The 12,135-nt window shown below is 40.7% G+C and overlaps 1 protein-coding gene across 1 annotated transcript in view; it reads right to left on the bottom strand.

Annotated features, from left to right (window-relative positions):
* Window positions 1-1,012: 1,012 nt before the first annotated feature.
* Window positions 1,013-12,135, bottom strand: part of LOC106543638 (vomeronasal type-2 receptor 26-like) — a 48,703-nt gene continuing 37,580 nt past the window's right edge. The window contains exons 4-5 of the mRNA XM_087707728.1: window positions 4,390-4,516; window positions 1,013-1,923 (exon numbers count right to left, since the gene is read on the bottom strand). Of these exons, the coding sequence (XP_087563854.1) occupies window positions 1,013-1,923; window positions 4,390-4,516 (1,038 nt within the window). The remainder of the gene's footprint in view (window positions 1,924-4,389; window positions 4,517-12,135) is intronic.

Below are 12,135 nucleotides of genomic sequence, written 5' to 3'. Positions count from 1 at the left end.
GAACTGATGTGAAAAAGAATGAAGAAATGGCATGAACAATTTTTATTCCTGTGATTATTTTTATTGAGAACAAAAGAAAAGTAAAATCATGATAAAGATTTCGGTTGTCAGGAAGAAGCAGGTAATTTCTCCTCTTGCAGATAGAAATGTGGGCACAGGAAGTGGGTATCTGCTCATTATGCTTGGTCATTGCACACCTCTTCCTATTTACTGCTACAGTGTGAGAAAGAGGTTGCAGAACATTATGGACATATTTGTCGATTTTGTAGGTAGCCAATGTGGTTGTAATCTGAAAGAAGATGTCAGTCTCAGTCCCTTTGAGAATAATGAAAAGGTCCTTTTCCCTTCCACAGCTTTACTTAGGAACTTGGCTATTGATGTGAGATTTCCTCTTCCCCCAACCCTGCTACCTTTTCATAATGGCCTAAAGATTAACCTCTCACTAGGCTTGGAGCCCTAGTGGGGGAACAGAACAATGGAGGTGGCTGATTGAGTAATAACGGATACCATCACTCTGACACTGTGAATCCCACCCTCCTCATGTGTCCTTGGTTTTAATGTCTGATTTAAACTTTTTATGCTTTGAATGGGTATGTAACTGTAAGCTGCCCAAAGTTAATTTATTGTAATATGGATAGACAGACATAAAAAATTATATCACTGAGCTAGATAAAATTGTAAATAAGCCATGATATAACTAAAATAATGACATTTTAAAAGGACTTTTCTGTGCTATTTTTTTCTGGCATATGAACAACTTTCGCATTGCACCAGTGTCATTTTAAAAATATTCCGATGCTGCATTTCAGGGCTCATGTAATCTAAGGGCAGAGGACAGATATCATACTTCAACTGTTCAAAAGAGAATGGAGGCTATCTTGTAATTCAAAGTATGGAGGATACATTGTCTGACTGCCCCTTAATTTATTTCAAGCAAAATCATTGACCAACTCATGGATGCAAAACAACTGGGGACATTTTGGAAAGTATGGAAAGTCAAAATTCTTCTGTTTCACATTTCAACATTTCTTCTGATAGTAAGTTGCTCTTTTGTATTCAGGTCTGGCCTCAGAATGATAATGTAGCACTTAGGGATGAAGATGCAGCCAAGCAACCCAGCACTGGAGGCTAGGATGGAGAAGATTTGAACAGCCACCATGTATTTCCCTTTGGTGCTCAGATAAGTGGGCACAAAACTCACCCAGACACTGCAGAAGACCAGCATGCTGAAGGTGATAAGCTTGGCTTCATTGAAGGTTCCAGGCAGATTCCTAGCCAGGAAAGCCATTGTGAAGCAGATGGCAGCCAGGATTCCCATGTAGCTGAGAGTGATGTAGAACATGACAACAGAGCCTTCATTGCATTGCAGTATGATCGTTCCAGGCTGGGAATGGAAGTCAGAGTCAGGGAATGGAGGAGAAACTCCAAGCCAGATGGAGCAGATGATAATTTGGACAGCAGAACAAGCAAGAATGATGGAGTTGGCCAAACTCTTCCCTAACCATCTCTTCACTCGGTTTCCTGGTTTTGTGGCCAGGAAAGCCAGCACCACTGTGATTGTCTTGGCCAAGAGAGAAGAAATGGCAATTGAGAAGATCATGCTGAAAACCATTTGTCGGAAAAGGCAAGTGGCTTTCCTTGGTTGACCAATGAAGAGAAAGGGAGACAAGAAACAAAGCAGGAGGGAGACCAGGAGGATGTAAGAGAGATCACGATTGTTGGCTTTCACAATGTGTGTTTCCCGGTGTTTAATAAATATGATTAACACAAATCCTGTTGTTAAGAACAAGAGGAGAGCAAAAGAGAACAGGATGATGCCCAGATATTCTTCATATAGCAGGAAGGATATAACTTTGAGGATACAGAGCACCCGGTCATCATTTGGATATTTATCATCAGGACATTTGGTGCATTTTTCCATATCTGAGAAAACCACAAAGCAACATTTCTTCAACATTCTGTCCTTTTAAATGGCAAGAAATACATTCCTGAAGCAACAGCCATGAGCATTTTCAAAGAAGCATTGGTTAATATTTGAAGTAAAATTATGAATTTGGAAGAACATAATTGTCTGTCCATCCATTCGATCCATTCATCCAATTCATCCAATCCATCCATCCATCAAATCCATCCATCCATTCTCATTTCCTCTGAAGTGTTCAGAACTTCCCTAGGAACCTAGAGTATTAGATGTTAATAATAGATCAGCTCATGTTTCTAGACACACTTCCTGAGTACTGCAGGATGGGATGTTTTAATATAATGAACTCAGATTATGTGCATCTTGTGAACTCTTGGAAATGGGTAGAGAAAGCTCAAGTCATGGAGATAATCTGGAATGGCTAATGGGAGAAATGGTAATATGGGTGGAATGAGGTATCCCAGTGATCTACTTTGAGAGGCTCGAATAAAATATATAGCAATAATCTTTTCAATAATTATCCTAAAATAAAAAAATCTGATGTTCCTAGAAGTCAAAATATAGAGGGAAACATCCAAACAAAAATGAAAACAAAAGAGGAGAGATATTTTATCTGGCAGTAATACAGGTTGAGCAATAATGGCAAACACTCTTATCTCATCCCAGACCCTCTTTCAAGATCATTTTGCTGTTTTTCCCATTAGGTAAGAAATTGTGCAGTTCCAAAAGAAAAAAAAGAAAACATTGTGCTTCTATCTGTGTTTTAACATATTTCTATAAAAATGTTCTGGATCAGTGGTGGTATTCAAATTATTTTCCTACTGGTTCTGTGGGCATGGATTGGTGGGCGGCACCTTGTTGTGAGTGACATTGAGTTGACCAGGCCCACTCAGTCACAAGACACCCACCAAGCCACACCCACCAAGCCAACGCCCACCAATCGGGCAGAAAATTCTAGCATTCAACCTGGATGCTTCTCTCTTCCTTCTCATGTTTGCTCTGTGTGTATGAGGCCAAGAAGGAGGAAAGAAGCAGCCAGGTTAAATACTGTGCCAGAGAGAAGCTGAACTTTTCTGCCTAGCTTCACAGTCGAGCTGCTTGGAAGGCAGCTCCTGCAGCCTGCCTTCCCCTGTACAGTCCCCCCTCCCCTAAAAGTCAAAGTACCTTAACAGACAGCAGCAGCTGCCTTCCAAGCAGCCCCACTGCGATGTTGTCCCTCTGGCGCAGCAAGCTGTTCTCCTGGCCAGTGTGGCCATGAACAACACTGGTAGGCAATGGGGTGCGCTGTGCGCGTGCATGGCTGGTGCAAGGAAAGGGCAGCAGCAGCAATCACAGGACTTCACTTCAGGCCTCTTTTTTGACCTGAAGTAAAATCCGTGACTACCGCCGCCATTGCCACCCTGTTCTTTACACTGGGGGCGCATGTCGAACTCAATTGCCTACCAGTGCCACTCACGGCCACAGCAGCCAAGAGAAAAGCCTGTTGTGCTGGAAGAATAGTGTCACATCGGAACCGAGGTGGCGCAGTGGTTAGGGTGCAGTACTGCAAGCCACTTCAGCTGACTGTTATCTGCAGTTCAGTGGTTCTAATCTCACCGGCTCAAGGTTGACTCAGCCTTCCATCCTTCCAAGGTGGGTGAAATGAGGACCCAGACTGTGTGGGTGATATGCTGACTCTGTAAACCGCTTAGAGAGGGCTGAAAGCCCTATGAAGCGGTATATAAGTCTAACTGCTATTGCTATTGCTATTGCTAACTGCTCTGAAGGCAGCCAAAACCTACCGACTGGTGACTGGAGACTTCTCGGCGCAAAATGTAGTCGAGCTTCATCCTGTTCCCATCCCCACCAAGGCGTGAAGGTAGGTGAGTGAGGCGGCATGCAGGCGGAGGCCTAGGGCAAGGCCAAAGCCAAATGGCATGTTCCCTGACCTGGCTGAAGTGAGCAGTGATGGGGGGAAGCTGGCTAGGTTGCAGCCACAAGGCCTGCAATATAGCAGCACTGGTGGCTACACAAGCTACGTGACTCTGGGGACAATAGGAGGATGTGTGGCAGGGTCTGGGGATGGTAGGGCAGCTAGCGTGGCTTGCAGGCTTGCCTGTAGGTAGGAAGAGAAAGCTCCATTGGGGCACAGGCACTGTGTGAGAAGGCAGCTTTGGCAGGCAAGCCGCAGAGCATAGATTGTGCATGCACAAGTGAATGGCACACAATGTGCTTTGACTGGGCAGGGCAGGGTGAACTGGTGAGCGGGCAGGTGGGATGAATGGCGACCAGGCGGTCATGGGCGAGTAGCAACCAGTTGACCAGGCAGGCAGTAGTGGGGCAAGCCAGAGGCCTTATTTACCGGTTCAGCGAACCAGTAAAAATTTCTGTTACTCTATGCGCAAACCTGTCCGAACCAGCAGAATACCACCTCTGATCTGGATGAATCCAATTCCATAAGACCTGCTCTTTTCTTTGGTGTTACCCACCTTCCTGAGTGGAGATGGTCCCATCCGGACAAGGAATGCAGTCATAGCAGCAAGTTAGTTCTCCTTCTCGAGCCCTTTTGACAAATCCAGGCTGACAACTTTCCACACATTTTGACTCTGGCAGCGACTAAGCAGAAAAATAACCAATGACAAACCATCCATAGAAACCACAGGTCAAGATGAACATTAATGAAAGAGCCTTTGGCCTTCACTTAGATAGTTATATACACTCTAACTTGTTGCGAAAGATTGCATGAGATACAACTGCTGACAGATTATTCAGTTAGTTTATCCCTTTTGCTTTTGGAATACCTCATTTCAATAAGGAACTTTTTGGAGGGATGGAGAGGTGGAAAGTCTACAGGGATGGAATTAAGAAATGATTTAAGCATTAAATGAAAACCAATGAGTTCCTTCTCATGGCTATGTTAACACTGATTCCTATGTACCTCATGTATCCATAATTTAATGTATATTAACTTTTGGAATAAAAATTATTTTCAAAGACTTATTAAAGTTTTATTCTATTAGAGTTATAAAAATATAATAAAACTGTGATGAAGAAGGAAACCCATGGCTGGTAAAGTCTACAAAGATTTCTTCAAGACTACATAAAACATTGCAAAGCTGCTCCTCTTTTAAAGTAACCTAAAAGAGTCTCCCAGGTAAGATGCATAAAAAACATCCTTACTAACCAAGGCGGTAAACCTTACAGGAGTTGTTCTTCATTTACTTGTATTTCTTTTTTAAAATTTATATGGCTATCTTCTTCGTCAAATGAGACTAAAACTGAGTCCCTAGTTTTTAGAACCATGGTTAGATGACATAGAGGTAAAGTCATGAAAATATGTCCCTCAAAAAGTCAAGCATCTTTTGCTGCAAAGATGAACATGACTATGAGCCCTTTGTTGGAAAAAAGTTATTTCTAAGGCCCAACAGTTTCATCTGTTGAAGAAAATACAATTTAGTGACAGCAATTGCCATGAAAAGATAGACCCATCTTTATCAATACTGAAATTTGCAGCCTCATTTCTGCCCAGAGACACTTAAGGTAAAGAACAATCAAAATAAACAATTGCATTCAAGGAATTTCAGATGAAGTGCTCTTTTAAAAGCCAAAGGCCAAATCTAAGTAACATTTCCTTTCAAATTCTCCGTTGTTACTTCCACTATCAAGAAGGGCTTTTCTTTGGATCAAAGTCGTGTTTCAGTGTTCTGGTTATCTGGGTCAGGGCATTATTTCACATCAGACCAGTTATTACGATTTCAGGTGAACCAAATACCTTCGACCTCCTTCCAATGAGCAGAAGTCCTATTGCTTTATCCCAATGGTGAAAGGAAATGATGGATAATTCTGGCCAACATATTACTGAATGTGGACACTGTACCCAGCCAGGACAATCTGAATCCCAAGGCTTATTTGCTAGAGGGACCAAAAGGCTATCTATCCAGTCATGATTCAATTTCATTGGATTCACTCCAAACCTGAACTTGGGAACTGTTTAACAGAATTGCCTTTTCCTTTGCTTTTTTTTAGAAAAAGGAACAAGCAAATTTGAGTCTATCAGTATCACACATTGGTACTTGAGGGCCTCCCTCATTAGTTTTCTGGAGATACCAGATTACAGAGGATGCACAAAAGGGCCATGACCTGAATCCTAAAAATTGTCACCCATCATCCCATGTTGAACAGTGCAGCATCAGCTTAAAATATTGCTCCAAATTTTAGCATGTAAAGGACACCTTGATCAATAGTATTAAAGCCTTCCAAGCAATCTAACAATTGTGAGATTTCTACCCACCCCTATTCAATTCTCAGTGAAGTCAGTTACCTTGGTGATGAAACTTAGCCAACTCAATATTTCTCCTACCTTCTTATGCAAGTTTAGCCATGATAGAGCACCTTTTTTTACAGTAAATCTCTGCTTTTCAAAACTCCCCATTTCCTTGTCAACGGGTTCCATTCTGGGCAAAGGCACCCAGCTTAGGACGTTCAGATCTGCTGCTACATCTCCATTTAGGTCCAAGTAAAATTTTTGATGGGAAAAGTTGCAAAACTCATTCTTCTCCAGGAATGAATGGAACTAGAAGAGAAACATCCAGGAATTTTAAAATCAGAAACCTTGGTTTCTTATCCCAGGTGGTCTTTTCACATTTGAATCTTTCTTCTACAGTTGTCTAGCTTTGAAATATTATCAGTTGGGAGACCAAGTATTACTACTATCTTCAAAAGTAAAACAGGCCCAGATAAATTTGTGGGTTTGCTAATGAATTAAAAAGGGAAAAAAGAGTCACCAGAAATGGTGTCATATATAGGACCCAAGGACATTCAGGGGATTATGATAGCATTCTGGTTGAAGAGATAACCCAGATGGCAATGTAGGGAGAGGTTGTAATCATGAGGAACTTCAAGACCCCTGACATTAATTGGAATTTTTTAACTGCACTTACAATCAGGAACAGGGATATGTTAGAGGGTGCCTTGCTAAAACAGTAAAATGCCCAACAAGGGAGGGGGAACCATATTCTAGACTTAGTTTTGATAAAAGGGGATAGAGGACCAGATGTTGGAGTGGGGGAAAACTTAGATTCCAGTGATCACCAAGGCCTTTGGTTTAACATTAAAACTAAAACTGATACAACATACACTAAAACTAAAATTTTAGAATTTAAGCAGACTTGGTTTACCAAAATGGGGGATTATCTAAAACATAAACTTGAAGGGTGGCATAAAGTGACAGGAGTTAGTGTTCAATGGATGCTGATAAAATCTGTCTTCTTGGAGGCAACAAGCCTCTGTGAGAGCCACATTTGTCACCACACTATAAAAAAGATGTTGAGGCTATAGAAAGAGTGCAGGGAAGAGCAACCAAGATGATAAGGGTACTGTAGTTTAAAACATATGAAAAATGGTTGCAAGAACTGGGCATGGCTAGTCTAGTGAAGAGAAGGACCAGGGGAGACATGAGAGCAGATAGCATGAGAGGTGAGCCTGTTAACCAGTAAAGATTAATCTCTCCTTCACTGTTTGTCTTAATGCAAAAACAGAGAAGTCATCAGTCAGAGATACATTAATTCCTGCAAAAAGAAAGAGTTGGGCTAGATGGTTTCAAAGTCTCCTTCAAATTGTGGCAAACTCTATGATGCTAATCATAGAACCCTGAGTACGGCAAATTATTTAAAATGCATACATTGTTTTGAAAATAGCAGTTTTAACATCTACATATATGGGTCACGGTGCCCACCTGGAATGTCTGTCTGTCTACCTAGCTCAGATTTGTGACTATGGTCAGCATACAACATTAAAGCAAATAAAACCACAAAGACTAAATATTTCTAATTACAATTAAAAATTACAATTAAAAGGATGGGGAGAAAGGGAGTATGATAGACAGTGGGAAGCTGGGATTGTCTCTTAATTGGAAGTAAACTGGTAGCTATAGTATAGCTCGCAGGGCAGTGGTGTAACTACAGGCACTCTAGGGGCACCCAAAACTGCCCATGTTTCTGCCTTATGTGATAGTTATATCTTCTGAATGCTCTTCAAGTGTAACCCCATGTAGAGTGCCTTGCAGGAGTCCAAGAATCAGATACCCAGTGGTTCATTGACTGAACATTGGAACCAGTGGTGTGATCCTCCCGGTTTAACAACCGTTTTGCTCATCACGCGCTTCGTGCACATCCGTGCCTGATGTGCAGTGTGCACACATTTACAGTTTGAAGAAATTTTCACTTCCGGGTTTCTTTAGAGGAGTAACACAGCTGATTCGTGCAGCAATCCACTCTGCCATATGAACCAGCTAAAAAGATAAAGGTAGGAAAATAGGGCAGGCAGGTGGGCCGATCTGATTGTCAGGGCAAACCGGTTCACTCCCAGCTGATTGTCGGAGTTAACATGAACCGTTCCGAAACGATAGAATCTCACCCCTGACTGGAACTTCTTATTCAGGAAAAGGAGGAACTGGCACACAACACAGAGTTCTGCAAAGGCTCCCTTAGCTGTGACTGCCATCTGCTTGTTGTTTGAGCAACAGTCCCAAGTCCAGGTGAATCCCAAAGTTACAAACCAGTTCTCTCAGGGGTAGTGCAACCCCAACCAGAACTAACTATGTTAAATTAATGGATCCTGAAGATCCATGCAACTAAAGGCATTTGGTCTTGAGATGGGTCAGCCAAAACCTCTTGTCTCCTTTCCCCACAACTTTATACCCTGAATGATGAGATTGGCCAAGCTGTAGCACAAAGAGTTTGAAAAGCTTCCTCTCCCTCTCTTTTGCATTTTCATGGAATCTGCTAGGGACACCCTACCTGCCATGGCTGCAGCTTTGGAGTCCCCAGCCTCTCTTCACCCTTCTTGTTTCTCCTCCTGGATCTGGAAGAATATGCAGCTTTCAAGACATAGGCCAGAGTCTTAATAAAATTGTGTAAATGGAGTTGAAATGAGATATAATTCCTCCTTCTTTCCACAAGAGGCTTCAGTGGTTTTTTCTGGGTGCATCTTTTCCGTCCTTTGACAGAAAAAACGTGCTTTGAATAAAAGCAGTGAAAATCCCGACCTGCCATACGCACAAAGATTTTGGTTCCAAGGACATCATCTTCTGGTCTTTTTTTTTCCTGAAAAGCAAAGTACCAAATACTATGGAGATATTTGTGAAAGGGCTCCAATGCCAATACCACATACTCAATGCTTTCCACGATCCAGACTTTTCCTTCAATGTGTCCTGGAATAGTTTCAAATGTTTGGTGCAAAGTTTGAATTCTGTCCCATGGTCTAACATATTCTATGTAGTTCACAAACACATTGACTTGTCTCCACTTAGAGATGACATCCCTGAGGGGTGTTGTATGTCCAGCTGCTGAGAATCGTTGTGCTATAACAACACAAATTCCATTCCTGACAAGCAAAGTAGTAAAGGTCCTCATGAAATTCTCTCCCTCCTCTGTGTCTGAAGTAAAGAGTCCAATCAAGGTCCATCTGAAATGGAGGAGAATTTGGACAATGGCTGGATAGGTGATCCCCTTTTGGGGGAGAATCCGGTGGAAAAAAGGGAATTGACTGTTATCATTGAGAGCCTCTGAAATGATTCCATCACTGATCTGAAAAGGCAATGAAGAATGCTATGATACAAGATAGTACACAATACTAACAAGTCCTTATATAAAAATAAAATTAAAAAATCAAATTAAAAAGAATAAGAGTAAAGAATGCAAATCATATTTCTCTTTCATTCTTCCAATTTACCATAATGGTAGGTAGGTAGGTAGAGAGAGAGAGAGAGAGACAGAGATAGAGATATAATATTGAAAATTACTCCCAGATAAGAAATTGTTAATTCACACTACTGTTCCATCTTTAAACGGCCATCTATCTTTATGATGTCATTTCCAAAGATCATAAATTTCAGTTTTTATTTATTAATAATCACACAATTGATGGAGAAGTATATTTGTAGCTCAGGGTTAAACTGTGCTCTCTGAGCTTTCTTGTCTTCTTTCAGACATTTTATTATGAAACTAGGTTATATCATTAGTAGGGAGTGGGATCTACACTCATTTAATTTTCTGGTTGCAGTAAAGGAGATATTTGTAGCTCAGGGTTGAAATGACAAAGTCAAAGCAATTGCCGATAGTGGATCAACTCTGTCTAAACCCTGCTTCTTCTTCTGCAAGGGCTGAACCTTTCATCTACCCATTCTCACCTCTACTCCAGAGGAAGTTAGCATGCATTTGAACTACAATATTTATTAGAAAAATTGGTCAGTAATTGCAAGATTTCAGAATAAACAGGGTTGGAAGGGAATTTAGATGTCATCTAGTCCAACATCCTGCTCCGACAGGAAACCCTGTACCATTTCAAGCAAATGACTGTCCAACATCTTATTAAAAAATTCAGTGTTGGAGCATGTACAACTTCTGGAAGCAAGTTGTTCACTGATTAGTTGTTCTCGCTGTCAGGAAATTTCTTTCTATCCATTGCCTCTTGCCCTGCCTTCAGGTGCTTTGAGAATAGATTGAATCCTTCTTTGTGGCAGCCTCTCAGATATTGGAAGACTTCTATCATGTCACTCTAGTCTTTTTTTCATTAAAGTAGACATACCCAATTTCAGCAAACCTTTTTTTTTACTTATTTTACCTTCCAATCCCCTAATCATCTTTGTTGCTCTTCTCTGCACTCTTTCTAGAATCTGAACATTATTTTTACATTGTGGTGGCCAAAGCTGGATGCAGTATTCCGAGTGAGGCCTTACCAAGGCATTATGAAGTGGTATTAACACTTCACGTGATCTTGATTCCATCCCTCTGTTAATACAGCCTAGAACTGAATTGGTTTTTTGGCAACTGTAGCACATTGCTGGCTCTTACCGTTGTCCACTAGGATTCCCTCTCACAGTTACTACTATTAAAGCCGTTACCACCTACAGTACTATACATGTGCATTTGGGTTTTCTTGGCTTTATGTAGAGCCTTACATTTTTCACTATTGAATTTCATTTTGTTAAACAGCTCTCAAAGTTTAAATCTGTCAAAATCCTTCTGTTTCTTAACTCTATCTTCTGGAGTGTTGGCTGTTCCTGACACCTTGGTGCCATCTTCAAATCTGATGAGTTCCCCATCTACCCCCTCATCCAAATCATTGATGAAAATGTTGAAGAATACTGGGCTTGAGATACAACCTTGGTGTAACCTACTGCGTACTTCCCTCCATGTAGATGCAATCCCACTGAGGACTACACATTGAGTGTGGTTGGCCAGCCAGTTATGAATCCATCTGGTGGTGATGCTGTCTAACCCACATTTTTCTTTCTTATTAAGTAGTAGGTTGTGGCCTAATTTATCAAATGCCAGGATACAGCTACAGTATTTCTCTGGTCCACTAATTTTGTCACTTTGTCCAAAAATGCAATCAGAGTTGTTTGGCAATATCTGTTTTTGACAAACCATTGTTAATGTTTGGTTATGATTTTGTTTGCCTCCAAGTGTTCACAGAATCATTGTTTGATTTTCTTTTCCAGGCTTTTCCCAGGTATTGATGTCAGGCTGGTAGATCCAGTTCCTGTATCAATATTTCTTTCTTTTTTCTTTTTTGAAAGTTGGGAACTACATCAGCTGTTTTCCAGTCATTTGGTAGTTCCTGGGTGCCCCAGGATCTTTGAAAGATATAGTTATGTGATTCTGAGATCACATCAGCCAGTACCTTTAGAACGTTAGGGTGCAATCCACCTGGTCCTGATGATTTGAACTTATCTAGGGTGGTGCTCTCTTACTATTTTCTTGCCTATTGTATTTTTTTTTTTGTAATGGTACTAGGTTTTTTTTTCCTTTTGTGTAAAGACATGCAAAAACGGGAAATTTTTTTAACATTCATTTTTATTCCTTTTTCATTAAGAGGAATATTGCCATCTTCCACCAAAGTGTGTATAGTAGATACTACTTATATCTGTAAATGAACTTGTCAGTAGAGGACTACATCAATTGGGATTTTTTTAAATCGTTCAGCCATTGGAAAATTGTTTCTGTGCCTTCATTTGTCATCAAATTTTCTACTATGATTTTTATAAGAAATACATGAAGGGGTACAATAGATGACATTTTGGCTAACATGCTTGTAATTATTTTAATGTTGATTAATGCTCTGGTCTGAACAAGTCCAAAAGTCATATATTGAATGTAGCCAAGATAGTTATTGGGATTCTTTTCATGATTCCCATAATTTTTCACCATGGAAAATATCATTGTCTTGTTTAA

This window comes from Thamnophis sirtalis, unplaced genomic scaffold (genome assembly GCF_051295495.1).
Source record: "Thamnophis sirtalis isolate CommonGarterSnake01/CBP01778 unplaced genomic scaffold, rThaSir2_p1.2 scaffold_3, whole genome shotgun sequence".
Lineage (NCBI taxonomy): Eukaryota > Metazoa > Chordata > Lepidosauria > Squamata > Natricidae > Thamnophis > Thamnophis sirtalis.
This window is presented reverse-complemented; position numbering and strand designations above follow the sequence as displayed.